Below are 19,866 nucleotides of genomic sequence, written 5' to 3'. Positions count from 1 at the left end.
TTTTTTTTTTTTTTTGTGATAGTTGTTCATGAGTCCCTTGTTTGTCCTGAACAGTTCTGTTTTCAGAAAAATCCCTCAGGTCCCACAAATACTTTGGTTTTTCAGCATGTTTGTGTATTTGAACCCTTTTATATATATATATACACACACACACACACACTAATATACAGAGAGACTCATACGCAACTATTACAGAAGGTTCAAACGCTCACTGATGCTTCAGAAGGAAACACAATGCATTAAGAGCTGTTGGGGAGAAAACCTTTTGAATTTGAAGATCAGGGTAAATTTAACTCATTTTGTCTTCTGGGAAACATGTAAGTATCTTCTGTCGCTTCTGAAGGGCAGTACTAAATGAGAAAAAAAAAGAAAAAAAAAAGATATTTAGGCAAAATAATAAAAATGTACAAATCTTCATTCTGTTCAAAAGTTTACACCCCCTGGCTCTTAATGCATCGCTTTTCCTTCTGAAGCATCAGTGAATGTTTGAACCTTCTGATATAACATAAAATATTGACAAAGATATTATTTTAAAGAAAATATTTTTGCTTATACAGACAAAGAACTTTCCTGCTCATACTGAATCAACATTGTGATTGTGATGTTCTTCATCATGTTGATTTAGTGGAAACAGATTATTTTTAACTACAATTTTACTGTTAAATTGGCTCTGTTCTTGAGTAAAAGAATAAAGATTGTGATTTAAGAATAAAGAGGAACTATGGAGATGTCGGTTTTTAGTAAAGCCTTAATTATCGTTATACACTGCTGTTCAAAAGTTTGGGATCAGTATGATTTTTTATGTTTAAAGAAGTTTCTTCTGCTCATCAAGGCTGCATTTATTTGATCAAAAATACAGAAAAAAAACAATAATATTTTGAAATATTATTGCAATTTAAAACAGTGGTTTCCTATTTATAATTTATTTCTGTGATGCGAGGCTGAATTTTCATCAGATATTATGCCAGTCTTCAGTGTCACATGATCCTTCAGAAATCATTTTAATATGCTGATTTGTTATCAGTGTTGGAAACAGTTGTGCTGCTTTTTTTTTTTTGGAACCTGTGATATATTTTTCAAGATTCTTTGATGAATAACATGTTAAAAAGAACAGCATTTATTTAAAATAAAAATGTTTTTATAAAAAAAAAACAACAACATTAAAAACCCCAAAATCCCAAACTTTTGAACGGCAGTGTATATTCCAGATATTGGTGTGAGAGGTACAGTGAGGATGGAAGTTTTATCTATTTGCAAGGACACTACAAGGACTGGTTTGTCTGTAAACCATCCTCTGGGAGTGGGCTGGAAAACTCAATCCCAGAGTTAAGTATAGCACAGAGCAGATATAGATGACATGGTGAACTCATCCACGGCTTCCTCTCGTTTCAGAGCCACCCATGATTATTAAATGATTACTAGATTCAGTATGGTTGAAGCCTCTGGGTTTTCTGAGTTTATCATGTATTCCTCCTCTCTTGACCCTCAGATTTTTTTTTCTCAGTTATACCAGAAATTAAAGGGTAAATTACATGGATTTATGCATCTTGACTTTGCAAGAAGGACATCAGAAAGCTCGCAGCAGCTTGAGAGAAGCTAACAGTCTCTGCGTTCTGTTTGTCCTGTTGTCTTTTTTTCCATCTTCCCTGCTGTGTTTGAAGAGTACTCGTACTGTAAATCTCCGTGGGAAGACAGGCTCTTTGATTGCACTTGTATCTGGAGGATTTCATGGCCTTCCCTCAGATTTTTTTCTCCCCGAGAAGCGGGTGATCCTCCTAGCTTTTTGTCTGGGGCATGTTTTTCGACTTCCTCCTTTGTCTCCTGGCCCCTATTCCACCCACCCTGCTCACAGAGCTTTTTCTTCTTGAAATAGGTACTGGCAAGTTGAGCCAAAAGCAAATAAAGAGCTTGCAGTATGTCTTCAGTGTGAGATGACACCAGCCCACACATCTACTGTTCAGCCCTGTACTCACAGACCCACAATAAGGCTGAAGCTTACAAAAACATGCCCAGGTCACATTTCACCACAAAATCAAAAGGTAAAAATATTGTTTTACCTAAATAAAATGTAGCTTATTGAAAATTAATCGCATGCGTTAACGCGTTAATGATGACAGCCCTAATATTAAATAAAAAATTCACTTTTTTCATGAGATTTACATGTATAGTAGTTTTGATCTTTTGATTAAAATGATGTTGTCTCTTGTAGCTTTAAGTGTCTTTGATTTGTTTGATTTGAACCTGAAGATAGTACATATTTAAATCACTACACTGTTTATTTATTTAAAATGTGGGTTGCATTTCTCTGCTGATTTCTCTCATATAAAGGTTGTAGTTGAGCTTTGGAAAGGCCATCCTTCCCTATTTGAACATGCCTGCTGTTGACTGGAAGGTTCCCATGGGAACAAACAAATGAGCAAACCCTCGCTGGCCGCCGCCGAGTGAAAAGCTCGACGATAAACTAGCAAAGAGTGTCAAAGTACGAAAAGAAGGGCGAGAAAACAGACAGGTTTTTTGATACTGAATCACTCTTTGTTGAACTGAGCAAATGTTTTTTTCAGTCAGAGTTAGTAGGACTGGAGAAGGGGATGTGATGGAAAGATCAAATCCCTTCCATATTTACTCTGCATTTCTTTTGTTTAGAGATTATTTACAACCACATGCTCTCATGATGTCATGACATTTAAGGAAGCATCAGGCCTGGAGCGGCCAATCAGGAGTCCCGTGACATCACGCAGGAGGTTCTTGCTCCGTGTGAGGTTGCCAAGTAAAACATGAATTCAGGCCATGTTTCAGCTGCTAGTTTAGTGGTCACTCTCTGTCTCAGGCCTGCCGGATTTAGTGACTGTCCCAGGAAAGGTCATTGTTTTTCTGTCAGTGCTGTAGAGTCATCAGACCAGTGGGGTTTTTATTATGGTTTGAGTCATCTTCATCCAGACTCCCGTTGATTGGTTTGATGTAACACAGTTGTAGTCTTCCAGGGTTGGAAAAGTGTGTGATCTGCTCTCTTAAACCACATTCAGAGGTGGTCCGGGCCAGTCTCGCAACAGATTTGTAATGTAACAAGTAATCTGAAACAAAACAAGCTAAGTCATTTTGGAAATGTTTAGAAAAGGCCACACATATACCTGAAACATTTGCGGTCACAGACTAATTTGAGACATTAAAATCAGATGTAAACTGCAATCCGTCTCAGCTGATCGAATCACCTGTTAAATGTTAGTAACCTAAGGAAACTAGTATTGTCATTATACCTTGTGTCTCACGGTCCTTAAACCAGCTAAAGAAGAATCACCATGCCAAGAAATATCCCAATGCCTCTGTTACTGTGTGGATGTGCGGTTATTTCAGGGGCTGTTGTGTTGTATTAATTATCTATTTACAGTTTACACAAATTATTATTGGAATACTGGAACATCATTATACAAAAATAACCACAAGTTCTGAATGCACGTTTTAATGTCTTCACTTTCACAGAAAATTGAATGGAGATTTTGTAAAGCCAAAACATACATTTTACACTACATTGACCGAAAAAATTCTTCTTCCATAAGCTTCTTCCATAACTCCTTTTGACTGTTTATTCTGTGTTCACATTGTGAATAAGCTACAACATGTAAATCTGTCAGCTATGTGGACGCACTTCATTGTGACCAAAAATTATGCTAGAGTATAGCGATGCACTGAAATTTCAGCAATCAAAAGTTCTTCAACTGAAAATACCAGCAACCAAAACAGCGATTTTTGGTTTCGGGAACTTTTGGCTGAAAAGTTTTGGTTTTGGAAGGCCGAAATCATTGACCGAAACAGTGATATTTAATTAGTGCTTCTCTGATGGTGCGTTTTGACTGTGTCAGCATCTGTTTCATGACACAACGTGGATAAACTCCAAATAGGTTAACAGGTCAGCTGTGTGGATGCTAGTTCTGGATTATAGATTCGTAAATCTAAAGATCAGTCTTTTAGTCTGTGCTGTTTTCTGTTACTTGACCTTCACTAAACATTTTTAGCGCACATGCCATCCAATAATTACAATAAGCTTTGTGCTTTAATATGAAACAAAGTCTCAGCTTTCATATTATGTCAATTATATCACAAAATACAAACAATAAATATGGTGTTGCCGCTTTTTAATGTAGCGTGACAGTTTGCTCTGTCTGCATCAGTTCAAGCGGCATGTGAATCGATCATCTCTTCCTCTACTACTAGTTATGGCACCAAATAAACATGAATACACATCAGAAAGCATGCTGAAATAAACGGAACAACTTACTGAAATGTATCATGTCAACAATAATGTCATGTAACATTACATTTACCTCAGGCAAGACATTCAAAGTCCATAAACTCGATAGTCAGTTAGAAAGGAGTGTTAATTATTGAATAAAATCTATTTTCATTATGGTTTTATGCCAAGTGCATCCAGAATTTTCATTTCAGTGCATCAATACTAGAGTAGCAATATGTAACATTTGTTCCTTTGAATTATCATTGCCAAAAAATTGTACTACAACTTGTTTAGCTTACTAACCGAGAACATGACACCCTGCACAAAATACTTGACTACCAAACTTAATTACTGAAACTTTATTTTAATTTCCGATTTTTGACTAAATGAAAACATTCATTGCATTTTCATTGTTTCGGTGCATCACATTTTGTACTTTACAGTTGTGTATTCAATAGCAAATGTAAGCATTATAAACAATGTCAAATCTCTCTGAAGTCAACCAAACTTGTCACAGGAAGTGCTCGTGGGGTTTACTTTCACATTCAATTCCATATGCAGTGTTGGGTGTAATGCATTTCTAGGTAATTAATTACTGTAATTCAATTACTTTTCTCTTAAAAAAGTAAACTAATGGATTACTTCTTTTTCTGTAATGTAATTACAGTTACTTCTGGTGTAACTGAATTAAATACCATGTTGAATATTTGACAATTCAGTATACAACAATAGTGTATTTAACATCAAAATTTAATATCTAATGTTAAAATGCATGTTTTCAATGTCTTCGTATTTTAATTTCCTTGTATTGTTCAACTGTTCAAGGTTGGTATGGGATTTAAGCCTGTGTTATACTTTCCGCATGAGCAATCCGGATGCGTATACGAACAGCGCGGACGCGGACTACTTGTATTTATACTTAAAGCATACGCTGATGGTCCGCTCCACTGACGTGTTCCATACATGCGCAGTAGATCGGTTGAACAGTAAACAAACATGTGAACAAAGAATTGCCCAGAGTTATTGCACATCTGACTGTCTTTATATTGTTTTATCGACGGATTGTACAGGTACGAGTAGCAACGGGCTTCTTCACACAGCCTACTGACAAAAAATGGGAGGCACGCGGATGTCCGCTCAGAGCCTCTGTGCACACTCTCCGATGACGATTTTTCTGTCACGCATACCATAGCGGACCCTAGCGGACTCGCGGACGCGGAAAGTATAACACAGGCTTTAGAAAGTAATTACTAGTAATTCAATACTTTTGGGAGAAAGTAATTAGTCAAGTAATCTAATTACACTGTTGAAGATGTAATTAGTAGCTAATAATTAATAAATTTTTTAGAGTAACTTACCCAACACTGTCCATATACACTATAGTTGACTTATGTACATATGGATCAGATCTGTCTGTGTTTTTGCTTTATAAAACACTGTCAGATTACAGCACCTGCAGCGCTGGACTCAAATAATACATACTCATGCTGAATTTAAGCTATGAAATTTTTGCAGACCAAGGCGGAGCTCTCAATATTGAGACTCAAGATTGTACATAGTGTTACACAGAAAACAACAACAGAAGAGCAGGCGAGCCACAGGCTGCAACTTTCATGACTGCTTTCACAGATAACACGGCTTGAATTCCCTTCGGATTGTTGTCTGCTCCACAAATGACTTTACAGCCTATCGAGTCCTAGCCGTCACATTCTGTACTTCTGCTGAAACTTGCCACTGCATCTTAAAGTGTGAGATAACATATGTGTTTATACAAGTACCCATGACTCTGTGTGTGGGTGTGGAGAGTTTTGTTAGACATTCCTGGAAACAAGAGATAGTGAATGGGGATTAACATAATAAGACAGATAGTCTTTATGTGTCTGTTCATTTTGATTTAAGTGATTTTTTTTTTCCTGACAGAGGGATATTTTTGGACACCATTCTGCCACGATATGATGTGAACGGAGTTCGGCCGCCCATCGGTCAGAGGACCAGATTGAGTAAAGGAGACATCGCACAGGCACGCAAACTTTACAAGTGTCCAAGTAAGAAAATTACACATATAAAGCATTTAGAATTACAGAAGGCTAAACTGTCACATCATCATCCTTCTGTATAAATAAGTAGAAGCTCCTGTCAGACTCAACAAGAGTAAAAGATGGTGAAGATAGAAAATCTGGGTCATTGGAAACTGTAAGCTCATCATGAAAACATGTCTGACTGCAAACTTCACAAGTATTCAGGTCTGGACAGCAAAGTCATGCAAAAAAACAAACAAATGTTCTCTATCAGTGTTTTGTCTTGTTTTCCGGTAATACACCTAAACGTGCTTAAAACTAAATAAATAGTTATATATATTAAGAAAACTGAATAAGAAATTAAGGCATTTTGGTTTCAGACAATATATTTTGAATTAGTTTTTTTTCTTTAGTGGATTAGATTGTCTTGGATTGTTCCTTTGTTGAAAGGAGAAAACGTTGGTTAAGTTACTCTAAAAAAGAAATGAATTATTAGCTGCTAATTACATCTTCAACAGTGTAATTAGATTACTGTAGTAAATACTCTTTCTAAAAAGTATTACATTACGTATTAGTAATTACTTTCTAAATCCCATATCAACATCGACCAGTTGAACAATACAATGATAGACATGAAACAGCTCTTTTAATTCTTTCAAATAAATAATTTAAAATTGCATAAATTGACCAAAGTATTTAAAGGGAGAAGGTTACATTTATAAACATACATTTTATCATTAGATGTAAAATTACATCAAGCAAACGCTTCAAGTGAATTTGCCTTGTTTGAAGGATGTTTAGATATTTTTTATGGAAAGCAAGACAAAAATGCTCATGTAAAACACTTTTAGTGTCATTCAGTGGCATTTGCCCCCATTTCAGAGTTCTTTGGTGGGATTACATTGAGATTACGTTGTCTGGAAATAACATGGCATCCACAATTGATGTGGTGCGGTATCTTGGCGACGGTCTCCGTGACTCCCGGGCTCTGGAAGGCAGAGTCTGGTCACTGGTCAAGCTCAGGAAGTTTGTAATTTGTCTTCTTTCCCTGATAAAACAGAGGAGAGAACGCTTGCTTTCTAGTATACAGCAACTAAACACAGTACAAGGGGGTCAAGACATTTTTCATGTAAACTTTACAGATATGTTCAAACACACACTACCAGAGAGTGAATGTGTAAACCTTCAAACACATGTCCAAACCAGCCGTACTTAAAAGCTCTTAAAATGTCTTAAATTTGGTTTTATCAAATTTAAGGTCATAAAAATTTATTTTGCGGTGTGTACTTTGATCTTAACACCTTTAACCTTATAATTTATTATTCTCAGGTTAGGTAAAGTAAGTCCAGTCTGGCCTAAATTCTAAGCATTTCAAATTAATTACAACTTGGTCAAAAGGACTCCTTTGTGGTATGTTCTTACTCAAAGTCTTAAAACACTATATATCAAAACCTTGGTAGGCAATTTTTGTAATCAATTAAATTTCATTTAATTGGTCATATTTCTTTTTATAAACAAAAATATAACGGCAAATAATCCTCAAACACTGAAGTTTAAAATACAGTAATCACGGTTTCAATCAAAGGTGTAGTCCGCTTCTTGTCTTTAGCTTTGAGTTTCTTGTCTTGCCCTGCTCTGAGCTTCTAGGCGCCAGGGGTACTGACGTTATCAGTATCCGAAGCAGCAATCTGCTCATCAGTCTTTTATACTCCTGTCATCTTCTTGACATAAGTTGGAATTTCCCCAAATTTTTCAAGATCCTCCCAGATGCAGCATAGCCTCCTCATGTCCTTAAACTCCAGTAAATTCGACTAAGATGGCTGAACTATTGCGTGCCTACGAGAAACTTTTGCGTGTGTACGAGAAACTATTGCGTGCCCACAAGAAACTAATGCGTGTCCACGAGAAACTATTGCGTGCCCATGAGAAACTATTGGGTGCCCACTAGAAACTTGCGTGTGCACAATAAACTATTGCATGCCCACGAGAAACTATTGTGTGCCTATGAGAATCTAATGCCTGGCCACAAGAAACTTGCGTGTGTACGAGAAACTATTGTGTGCCCATGAGAAACTATTGCGTGCCTATGATAAACTATTGCGTGCCCACGAGAAACTTGCGTGTGCACAAGAAACTATTGCGTGCCCACGAGAAATTTGCATGCCCACGAGAAACTATTGCGTGACCACGAGAAACAAATGCGTGCCCATGAGAAACTATTGCATGCCCATGAGAAATTTTTGCATGCCCACAAGACTATTGCGTGTCCACGAGAAACTATTGCGTGCCCACAAGAAACTATTGCGTGACCACAAGAAACTATTGCATGACCACAAGAAACTAATGCGTGCCCACGAGAAACTTGCGTGTGCAAAAGAAACTATTGCGTGTGCATGAGAAACTATTGTGTGCCCACAAGAAACTATTGCGTGACCACAAGAAACTATTGCATGACCACAAGAAACTAATGCGTGCCCACGAGAAACTTGCGTGTGCAAAAGAAACTATTGCGTGTGCATGAGAAACTATTGTGTGCCCACAAGAAACTATTGCGTGACCACAAGAAACTATTGCATGACCACAAGAAACTAATGCGTGCCCACGAGAAACTTGCGTGTGCAAAAGAAACTATTGTGTGTCTATGAGAAACTTGCTTGTGCAAAAGAAACTATTGCGTGTGCATGAGAAACTATTGTGTGCCCACGAGAAACTATTGCGTGCCTACGAGAAACTATTGCGTGCCCACGAGAAATTGCGTGTGCACAAGTAACTATTGCGAGCCCACGAGAAATTTGCATGCCCACGAGAAACTATTGCGTGACCACGAGAAACGAATGCGTGCCCACGAGAAACTATTGCGTGACCACGAGAAACTATTGCATGACCACGAGAAACTAATGCATGCCCACGAGAAACTTGCGTGTGCACAAGAAACTATTGCATGCCTGTTAGAAACTATTGTGTGCCCACGAGAAACTATTGCATGCCCATGAGAAATTTTTGCATGCCCACAAGACTATTGCGTGTCCACGAGAAACTATTGCGTGCCCACGAGAAATTGCGTGTGCACAAGTAACTATTGCGAGCCCACGAGAAATGTGCATGCCCACGAGAAACTATTGCGTGACCACGAGAAACTTGCGTGTGCACAAGAAACTATTGCATGCCTATGAGAAATTTGCGTGTGCACAAGAAACTATTGTGTGCCCACGAGAAACTATTGCGTGCCCATGAGAAACTTTTGCGTTCCCAAGAGAAACAAACTATTGCGTGCCCACTAGAAACTATTGCGTACCCAAGAGAAACTATTACAAGACTATTGCGTGTCCACGAGAAACTATTGCGTGCCCACAAGAAACTATTGCATGACCACAAGAAACTAATGTGTGCCCACGAGAAACTTGCGTAGTATCTTTGCAATCATTTGCAATCAAGTCAACGATATCGCTGGAAATGAAGTGCATAAATGAAGAAATTGCGTGCCCAAGAGAAACTATTGCGTGCCCACGAGAAACTATTGCGTGCCCACAAGAAACTTTTGCGTGCCCACGAGAAACTATTGTGTGACCACGAGAAACTATTGCGTGCCCAGTGGAGAAAGAACACTACGGAGACCACGTCCTACCCAACTTGGGGAGGTAACATGTAACATGTACATCACTGAAGGGAAGTACTACATAGGGAAGGTTTCTGTGATGTGCTCTGCGTGAGGGGAGAACTACCAAGCACAGAAACAAGACAGATCAGTTGTCTGTCTAAGGCGGGGGTGTCAAACTCAATCACAGAAGGGGCCAACATTTAAAACACAGTGTAGGTCATGGGCCAAACAGATTTACATTTATTGAACAGACTAAAATGACTTTTTGTTTTAATCAGAAATCTGAACAGCCAGAATCCTGTAAATCTTCTCAATAACACAAGTTCATTAATGTTTGGGGTTAGGTTCAGAGCTGTGGAAACTCTCAGAGTGGAGTGGAGGAGTTCATCAGTGAGATGGCTTCTGTGTGCGTTTTTGTTCATTTTCATCAAAGAAAAAAGTTGCTCACACAGATATGTACTACCAAACATGTCGAGCATTCGAGCAGCTTGTAAGCGAAGTTGAGGCATCGTTTCGGGAATGAAGCTGGGGAACTGTGCGGGCCCCACAGTGTCATACTTTGCCTTGAGTATGCTATTACACTGGAAGTTCTATCAGCTCAATCTGAATGTTTGCAGGTGCTTTTTCCATGTCAACTGCAAATGGATTACTGAACAATTCTAAATTAAATTTCTGTGCTTCAAAGTCAGCAAAGCGTCGTGTGAACTCAGCACGATGTGTGCTCAGTTTATCAACAAAATGCGCATTTGGGAATGCAGCGTTGGAGACTTGGTTTGTGATTGTTTGGCAACACTGAAAGTGACATAAATTTCCTTGCTGCATCTGAATCTCCCACAGGCGTAGCTTGGCTTGAAAAGCTTTCACTGCATCATACATGCCCGTGATCACACAGTTCCATCCCTGAAGCTGGAGGTTTAATGCAGTAAGATGCTTAGTTATGTCACATAGAAATGCTAACTCATGCAACCACTTTTCATCCCGGATAACTGTGGAGTCTTTTCCTTTACTTTCCATGAACTGACAGATTTCCTCACGCAACTCAAAAAAATCTGTTGAGCACTTTTTCTCGACTTAGCCATCGCACCTCTGAGTGATAGGGTACGTCACCAAGTTCAGAATGTATTTCCTCCAGAAAAGACTGAAATTGGCGGTGATTTAAGGCTCTGGCTCTTATAAAGTTAACTGTCTGTGTCACAGTGCTCATTAGGTTCCATCTTAAGGGCTTTACCGCACAGCGTTTCTTGGTGGATAATGCAGTGATAAACTGTCAGCTCACATGTGCAATTGTCCCTCTGCATCTTCTCCCGCATCCTTCCAACTAGTCCACTCTTTTCCCCGCACATTGCGGGTGCTCCGTCAGTCGTCAGTCCCCATGAGTTTGTCCCAGGGCAGTTTCATGTCATTTACACATTTAGATACTTCTTCAAATATGTCTTTTCCTGTGGTTGTGCCATGCATTGACTTAATACCCAAAAGTTCTTCTGTAACGCATTAACTGGAGTCCACTCCACGGATGAAGACTGCCAGCTGTGCAGTGTCAGTCATGTCAGTGCTCTCATCCACAGCAAGGGAGTATGCAATGAAGTTTTTTTCCTTTTCTATCAACTGTGCTTGTAAATCAGTGGCAAGCTCACACACCGAAACAGCAATGGTATTTCTGCTTAGGCTTACATTTAAAAATGCTTGTTTTTTGTCTGGACACAGGACATCGCACACTTTAATCATGCAGCTCTTCAAAAACTCCTTCTGTAAATGGCCGGGCGGATTTAGCGATCTCTTCTGCCACTATATAACTAGCTTTCACAACAGCTTCACTTTTGCGATTTTGCTTTTGTAAACATAGTCTGCTGTGACACTAGACTCTTTTTAAGGGACGTGACATGTGGCCAAGTATGGTGAACCCACAACCTTTGGGTTACGAGTCCGACTCTCTAACCATTAAGCCACGACTTCCCCCCTTTTAAGCTCTTCTACCTTCTGTAGCTTCTGCTGTATGTTGAGATCTTTGTACCTGTCCTCGTGTTTCGTCTCATAGTGCCGTCTTATGTTATATTCTTTAATTACGGCCATATTACCACCGCAAACAAGGCAGACAGGTTTACCTCCAATGTCGACAAACATATACTCTGCCTCCCACCGTTTTTGAAAACCCCTGTTTTCAAAGTCCACTTTTCGTTTGGCCATTTCTTTTGGGGATATTTTAAGCACTGAACAATTTATCTGCTCAACCCTGATGAGTAGGCTATGTCAACAGTGCAGCAGGGAGGAGGGGCTGGTGCTGCGATCTGTTGCTTGGTGATTGGAGGTCATGACCGCACGGTAACAATTGTTGTGCATTATGGGATTTGTATGAGCGCTATATACCAGCGGGCCATTAATAATCGACATATGAAATTGTCTCGCTGGACTCAATAAGTGCAATATTTCACCTCAAAAAGGGGAAGCACTAAGCAAGCTCCACGCCCTACCAGCCATCTAAGTCGAAGAACTAGTGTTCAACAGCCTAGATGAAACTGGTTCCATTCTCATATTATAAAATCTGGCAAATGTGTTAGGTGTAGCCCAACCTGCAGCTTTACAAATGTCTGCTAGTGAGGCACCATTCACTAAGGCTGATGAAGCCGTGATGCCCTTGGTCGAGTGAGCCCTCACTCCCAGTGGGCATGGTAAGCCTCTGGCCTCATAGGCCTTAAGGATAGCATCCACAATCCAGTGGGAAATCCTTTGTTTGGAGACAGCATTCCCCTTCTGCTGACCTCCAAAGCAGACAGAGAGCTGTTCAGAAGATCTGAAACTCTGCATGCGTTCCAAATAAATGCGCAGTGCATAGCTGCACCGCAATCGCTCTCTCCACCTGAGTGACCTCCGTGTACCCCTTTGCTGGACCCCCTTTGAGAGCGGTGAGGGCGGAGGAACTGGTATATCGTGTCTTGGCTGAGAAGGGGGCCTTCCACGATTTCGTCAGCTCCTCGTGCACCTCCGGGAAGAAAGGAGCTGGGGCTGGTCTTGGCTTGGAGTCACCCAGAAACCAATCATCAAACCGCGAACATTCGGGACAGGGTGGAGGAGTCCACTCCAACCTGATGCTCTTGGCCACCTGGGCAAGCACGGCTGCCATCTCAGCGTCCGCCTCAGATTGAAACTCAACCCCTGTGGGGACTGGTTCCGCTGAGGCATCTGCATTAGATGGCTCTAGCCCACCCTCCGATGCTGCGAGTGACACCTCATCTTATTCACGAGCCCCGAATGAGAAATTCAGCTCGCCTAAAGATGAGCTCTCAAACTCATCCGGAAGCTCTACCGGGGTGCACAACACATTGGAGGATCGGGAAGTCCATGGGGAGTCAACCGGCAGAGCCATTCCCTTCTCCCTACACTCTTCCCCAACGCACATCGCTGCGGCCTCATACCCGGAGGTAGAAGGACCGGAATGGGAAGCAGAAAGAGTGACTCGCAGTCTTTTGGAAAAGAACGCGAGCCGCGAGCGGAGCGTGCCGATGGGCATGTCCTCACATAGAGGACACGCATCATCCACGAGTTCTGCTTCAGCATGGGCGCGGCCCAAACACTAAGTACAGCGATCATGCCGGTCAGAAGGCGAGATGTAGAACCCACAACCTGAAGGACATGGATGGAAAGGCATGATGTGATACACACAATTCCACCTATGAAATTGCTCTTTTAGAGAATGTTGCTCTTTTAGTGGAAATAAGCTCTCAAAATCGCTGCTGAAGCACCCAGGGGTACTCTCACGACACTTAGCTGTGTACAGAGAGAGAAAGACCGCTGCCTGTGCCGTAGATCCAACGACGAGAGTTTGAGAGGTGAATGAATGCTGCTAATCTCACAGAGAGACACTGCATCAGCTCGGATGAACAGAACGAGTGAGCAAATGCCACGCTGGCCTATTTATACCGGATGTCCGGGGAATGGCCAGCTATGCATATTTTGCTAGCCAATTGTCATTGGCCTTTTCTGAATGATGTCAGAGGTGTCTGGGCTACCAAGTGCGACCCCTAGTGTCGGAACTTTGACACAGTGTCGAAGTGACTGACGGAAAGGGAACTATTGTGTGCCCACGAGAAACTTTTCACGTGTGCACTCGTTACAATGTCTGGCTTATGTAAACTATAATATATTTCCTTTGTGCGTCACTGCAATTTTTACTTTGAAGAAAATGAGAGAATGGATGCACAAGTTATGTTCAGCCCCTCCAAAAAAATCTTATTTGTTTTTAGTACTTGTACAGTCATGGCCAAAAGTTTTGGCAGTGACATAAATTTTGTGTTTTGTAAAGTTTGCTGCTTCAGTATTTGTAGATTATTTTTCCACATGTTTCTATGGTATACTGAAAAACAATGATAAGCATATCATAAGTTTTAAATGCTTTTATTGGCAAAAAGTATATACATATACATGTGAGGCCATTTTGATGCAATATATATATATATATATATATATTGAATAAAACATGTCTTTTAAACTTTGCTACCCTGTTTTGCTCATAAGCCTTATTAACTCGTTGTTGAATTTGTACCCCAGCCTGTTTAATCTGGTAAAATAATCTGAGATTAATGATTTATTTTGAGATTGTATAGGTTTGTTCTGTATGGACATACAATATTCATTGTATTACATCCTAAAAAGTCTTAAATTTGATTTTAAAATGTGATTCCCTGATAAGCACATCATAGGTCTCTAATGGAATTTTTTATTTTTTTTGCAATTTTATATAGACATTTGTATTTAGCATGGCTTTAGTAAAAAAAAAAAAAGCCACCCATGAATAATATCAGCTGGGACTCTTGCTCATTTTACACATATGTTTATGAGTTTTTGACATTCTGATTGAGGCTTGTTGTGGAGAAATCTGTATGATGTGTTCATGCAGTCGGCACGTGTGGATGATGTGGCCGTATATGCAGGGTAGGATGCAGAAAATAAGGTGCAACTAAGTGTGGCAGATCTTTTGTACAGCATTCTTTGCGGCATCTGTCACTTTCTGTGGCTTGCCAGACCACTTGTTAATGGTTCTAAACACCGAACCCACTCCACACTTGGCCTGATGAATCTCTGCTACTCTAGTTTTACATGTGTGCAGGGCATGTGTGGAGAATGTAAGGAGTGTAAACAGCTCAACAAGGTAAGTTTACAAGCCCTCTAGAGGGAAAGTGAGGGAGAAACTCGGTTGCTAGAGGACCAATAATTAAACCCCGTCTTAAAATAGATCTCTTTAAAAATGACTGGTTGTTAATCACCTTCATATGCATTTTATTGAGAAAATGAGGTTTTACTTAGTATGTTGGGGAAGATTTACAGTGGGTACGGAAAGTATTCAGACCCCCTTAAATTTTTCACTCTTTGTTATATTGCAGCCATTTGCTAAAATCATTTAAGTTAATTTTTTTCCTCATTAATGTACACACAGCACCCCATATTGACAGAAAAACACAGAATTGTTGACATTTTTGCAGATTTATTAAAAAAAAAACACCTGAAGGACTCCGAGATGGTGAGAAATAAGATTCTCTGGTCTGATGAGACCAAGATAGAACTTTTTGGCCTTAATTCTAAGTGGTATGTGTGGAGAAAACCAGGCACCTGTCCAATACAGTCCCAACAGTGAAGCATGGTGGTGGCAGCATCATGCTGTGGGGGTGTTTTTCAGCTGCAGGGACAGGACGACTGGTTGCAATCGAGGGAAAGATGAATGCGGCCAAGTACAGGGATATCCTGGACGAAAACCTTCTCCAGAGTGCTCAGGACCTCAGACTGGAACTAAGGTTTACCTTCCAACAAGACAATGACCCTAAGCACACAGCTAAAATAACGAAGGAGTGGCTTCACAACGACTCTGTGACTGTTCTTGAATGGCCCAGCCAGATCCCTGACTTAAACCCAATTGAGCATCTCTGGAGAGACCTAAAAATGGCTGTCCACCAACGTTTACCATCCCACCTGACAGAACTGGAGAGGATCTGCAAGGAGGAATGGCAGAGGATCGCCAAATCCAGGTGTGAAAAACTTGTTGGATCTTTCCCAAAAAGACTCATGGCTGTATTAGATCAAATGGGTGCTTCTACTAAATACTGAGCATTTTTCAGTTTTTCTTTTTTAATAAATTTGCAAAAATGTCAACAATTCTGTGGTTTTCTGTCAATATGGGGTGCTGTGTGTACATTAATGAGGAAAAAAAATTAACTTAAATGATTTTAGCAAATGGCTGCAATATAACAAAGAGTGAAAAATTTAAGGGGGTCTGAATACTTTCCGTACCCACTGTAGATATAGATGGTCAAATTTTATGTTTGGCCACTTACAACAATGTTTTTATGTCTTTTCGTTTTTGTTTTGTTTTTCTAGTCCTAAATGTTTGGTGTTGTACAGATGGCTGTACATTATCTGTTACATATGCTAAGTTTTATGAATATGTTATGAAACTGCTGATATTTTGATATTTAATGGAGCAATGCTACTTTGCCATGTGTATTTCCAAAGTGACCACCAGAGCGTTTAATTACCCAGCACGTTTAATACAGTATGCTGCCTGTGAACTGTTTCATTAATTCCATCACCACATAAATTAAAACGCATTTAGTTTGAATTTTGCTGCACTATTATTTTTTTCTCTTGCTCTTTGCTGTGAATATTAGGCAGGTTTGTAACATTAGAAGCAGATGTGCTTCATAACATGAAAGTGCTCAAGGCGCACACTGTGAAAGACAATCCAGACTTTTTCATGGTCTTTTGTGTTTGTTGCGTTCTGTGACGCACAACAATGTTTTATATACAGGCAGCGTACTGTCTCTGTGTGCCGTTGTGTAACTGATCGCATCTTGTTTATGTAATGAACTGTTCACTTTTTAACTCCTCTTGAACACAGACAGCTCATGACCTTTCTTTCTGTCTGTCTTTCTTAGGATGTGGAGACAGTTTACAGGAGAGCAGTGGGAACTTCTCTTCTCCTGGTTTTCCGAATGGTTATTCAGCATATATGCACTGCATATGGAGAATTTCAGTCACACCTGGAGAGAAGGTGAAGACAACAGAAGCTCTGATGAATCGCTTTGATTAGCTGTTGTGAGAGACAATTTTAGGCCTATAGAATGTTTATGGAATTGAGTAAATTGTGATATTGTTCCCACATAGAGTTGGGAATTCCAGTTCATTTTGGTCACTCAGTTTGTCCAGTTCTTTTCAATGAACCAGTTTAAAAAACTGATTCACTGATTCTTTCAGTCATTACTGAAAACTGTTTCCAGAGATTCCCACAACCAAATTTTCAACTATTTTTTGACATACATTACCACATTTCACAGTTTCAGATTACAGTGAAAAAAAGTGATGTTGAAACAATTTTTACTCCGAAATTGCTAGAAATTTCACAATTAATAACAAAGAAATGGCAAATAACCAGTGTTGGGGGTAAACCATTAAAAGTAACGTGAGTTACATAATCTGATTACTTTTTCAATTAACTACTGTAGTAAAGTTTTTAGTAAAATTTAGTACAATTTTAGTAAAATTTTTAGTTACTTTTTCCAATACATAGCACAAGTTACTTTGTTTTCCCATTTATTTACTGACCTGTCCCTGTGTTGAGAGAAATGTGAACTTTTTTTGTCATTAAAAAACAAATAAGCAAACCCAGTTGACAAAAAGTAACGCAAAATTAATATAATACAATATTATAGCATTTCTTTCCATAAAGAGTAACTAAGTAACACAGCTGGTTGTTTTTTTTACAGAATAACGCAATATTGTAACACATTACTTTCCATGAAGAGTAACTAAGTAACACAACTGGTTACTTTTTTATGGAGTAACACAATATTGTAACGCATTACTTTCCATGAAAAATAACTAAGCAACACAGCTGGTTACTTTTTTTTTACAGAGTAACACAATATTGTAATGCATTACTTTCCATGAAGAGTAACTACACTGAACAAAATTATAAACGCAACACTTTTGTTTTTGCCCCCATTTTTCATGAGCTGAACTCAAAGATCTAAGACTTTTTCTATGTACACAAAAGGCCTATTTCTCTCAAATATTGTTCACAATTCTGTCTAAATCTGTGTTAGTGAGCACTTCTCCTTTGCCAAGATAATCCATCCACCTCACAGGTGAGGCATATCAAGATGCTGATTAGACAACATGATTATTGCACAGGTGTGCCTTAGGCTGGCCACAAGAAAAGGCCACTCTAAAATGTGCAGTTTTATCACACAGCACAATGCCACAGATGTCACAAGTTTTGAGGGAGCGTGCAATTGGCATACTGACTGCAGGAATGTCCACCAGAGCTGTTGCCCATGAATTGAATGTTCATTTCTCTACCATAAGCCGTCTCCAAAGGCGTTTCAGAGAATTTGGCAGTACATCCAACCGGCCTCACAACCGCAGACCACGTGTAACCACACCAGCCCAGGACCTCCACATCCAGCATCTTCACCTCCAAGATCGTCTGAGACCAGCCACCCGGACAGCTGCTGCAACAATCGGTTTGCATAACCAAAGAATTTCTGCACAAACTGTCAGAAACCGTCTCAGGGAAGCTCATCTGCATGCTCGTCGTCCTCATCGGGGTCTCGACCTGACTGCAGTTCGTCGTCGTAACCGACTTGAGTGGGCAAATGCTCACATTCGATGGCGTCTGGCACTTTGGAGAGGTGTTCTCTTCACGGATGAATCCCGGTTTTCACTGTACAGGGCAGATGGCAGACAGCGTGTATGGCGTCGTGTGGGTGAGCGGTTTGCTGATGTCAACGTTGTGGATCGAGTGGCCCATGGTGGCGGTGGGGTTATGGTATGGGCAGGCGTATGTTATGGACAACGAACACAGGTGCATTTTATTGATGGCATTTTGAATGCACAGAGATACCGTGACGAGATCCTGAGGCCCATTGTTGTGCCATTCATCCACGACCATCACCTCATGTTGCAGCATGATAATGCACGGCCCCATGTTGCAAGGATCTGTACACAATTCCTGGAAGCTGAAAACATCCCAGTTCTTGCATGGCCAGCATACTCACCGGACATGTCACCCATTGAGCATGTTTGGGATGCTCTGGATCGGCGTATACGACAGCGTGTTCCAGTTCCTGCCAATATCCAGCAACTTCGCACAGCCATTGAAGAGGAGTGGACCAACATTCCACAGGCCACAATCAACAACCTGATCAACTCTATGCGAAGGAGATGTGTTGCACTGCGTGAGGCAAATGGTGGTCACACCAGATACTGACTGGTTTTCGGACCCCCCCGGACCCCCCAATACAGTAAAACTGCACATTTTAGAGTGGCCTTTTATTGTGGCCAGCCTAAGGCACACCTGTGCAATAATCATGCTGTCTAATCAGCATCTTGATATGCCACACCTGTGAGGTGGATGGATTATCTCGGCAAAGGAGAAGTGCTCACTAACACAGATTTAGACAGATTTGTGAACAATATTTGAGAGAAATAGGCCTTTTGTGTACATAGAAAAAGTCTTAGATCTTTGAGTTCAGCTCATGAAAAATGGGGGCAAAAACAAAAGTGTTGCGTTTATAATTTTGTTCAGTATATTTCAGCCACCCTGACTGCAAATAATAGAAAAATGTCATACAAAGGCAGTTGCGATTTGTAGAGTTCATCCTCAGGGTTCAGGTGACAATAAATCATGAGATAAACTTGCCTTCTGATGTGTAGAAAATGAAAGCACAGAAACTGAGATTAAAATTAGACCAGGATTTGTGATGTGGATGTTGTGTCTAATTGAATATTCCCCCCTTGGATGCTCTTTGTGTCTGGCATGTGAACTAGAGGGGACGTTTCAATATATAGCTACCAAAGCCTGCAGCAATAACTATATCTAGGTTGAAAGCACCCTCCTCCACACACTCACACAGAACACCCACATGCACACATACACACACGCACACACACACAAGCACGCGCGCACACACACACACACACACACACACACACACATAAAGACATTTCTTTATTTAGACTATAATTAATCAGTTATA

General features: G+C 40.2%; 1 protein-coding gene across 2 annotated transcripts in view; it reads left to right on the top strand.

Moving 5' to 3' along the window:
* The window catches only part of LOC107728365 (bone morphogenetic protein 1-like), a 51,832-nt gene that overhangs the window by 13,222 nt on the left and 18,744 nt on the right, over positions 1-19,866 (top strand). For both annotated transcript variants that reach the window (XM_016538504.1, XM_016538502.1), the window contains 2 exons: positions 6,149-6,273; positions 16,765-16,880. In XM_016538504.1, coding sequence (XP_016393990.1) covers positions 6,149-6,273; positions 16,765-16,880 — 241 coding nt within the window. The remainder of the gene's footprint in view (positions 1-6,148; positions 6,274-16,764; positions 16,881-19,866) is intronic.

This window comes from Sinocyclocheilus rhinocerous, unplaced genomic scaffold (genome assembly GCF_001515625.1).
Source record: "Sinocyclocheilus rhinocerous isolate Xijiao unplaced genomic scaffold, SAMN03320098_v1.1 scaffold2232, whole genome shotgun sequence".
NCBI lineage: Eukaryota > Metazoa > Chordata > Actinopteri > Cypriniformes > Cyprinidae > Sinocyclocheilus > Sinocyclocheilus rhinocerous.
The sequence above is the reverse complement of the archived record's forward strand: the minus strand, read 5'-3'. Positions and strand labels throughout refer to the sequence as shown.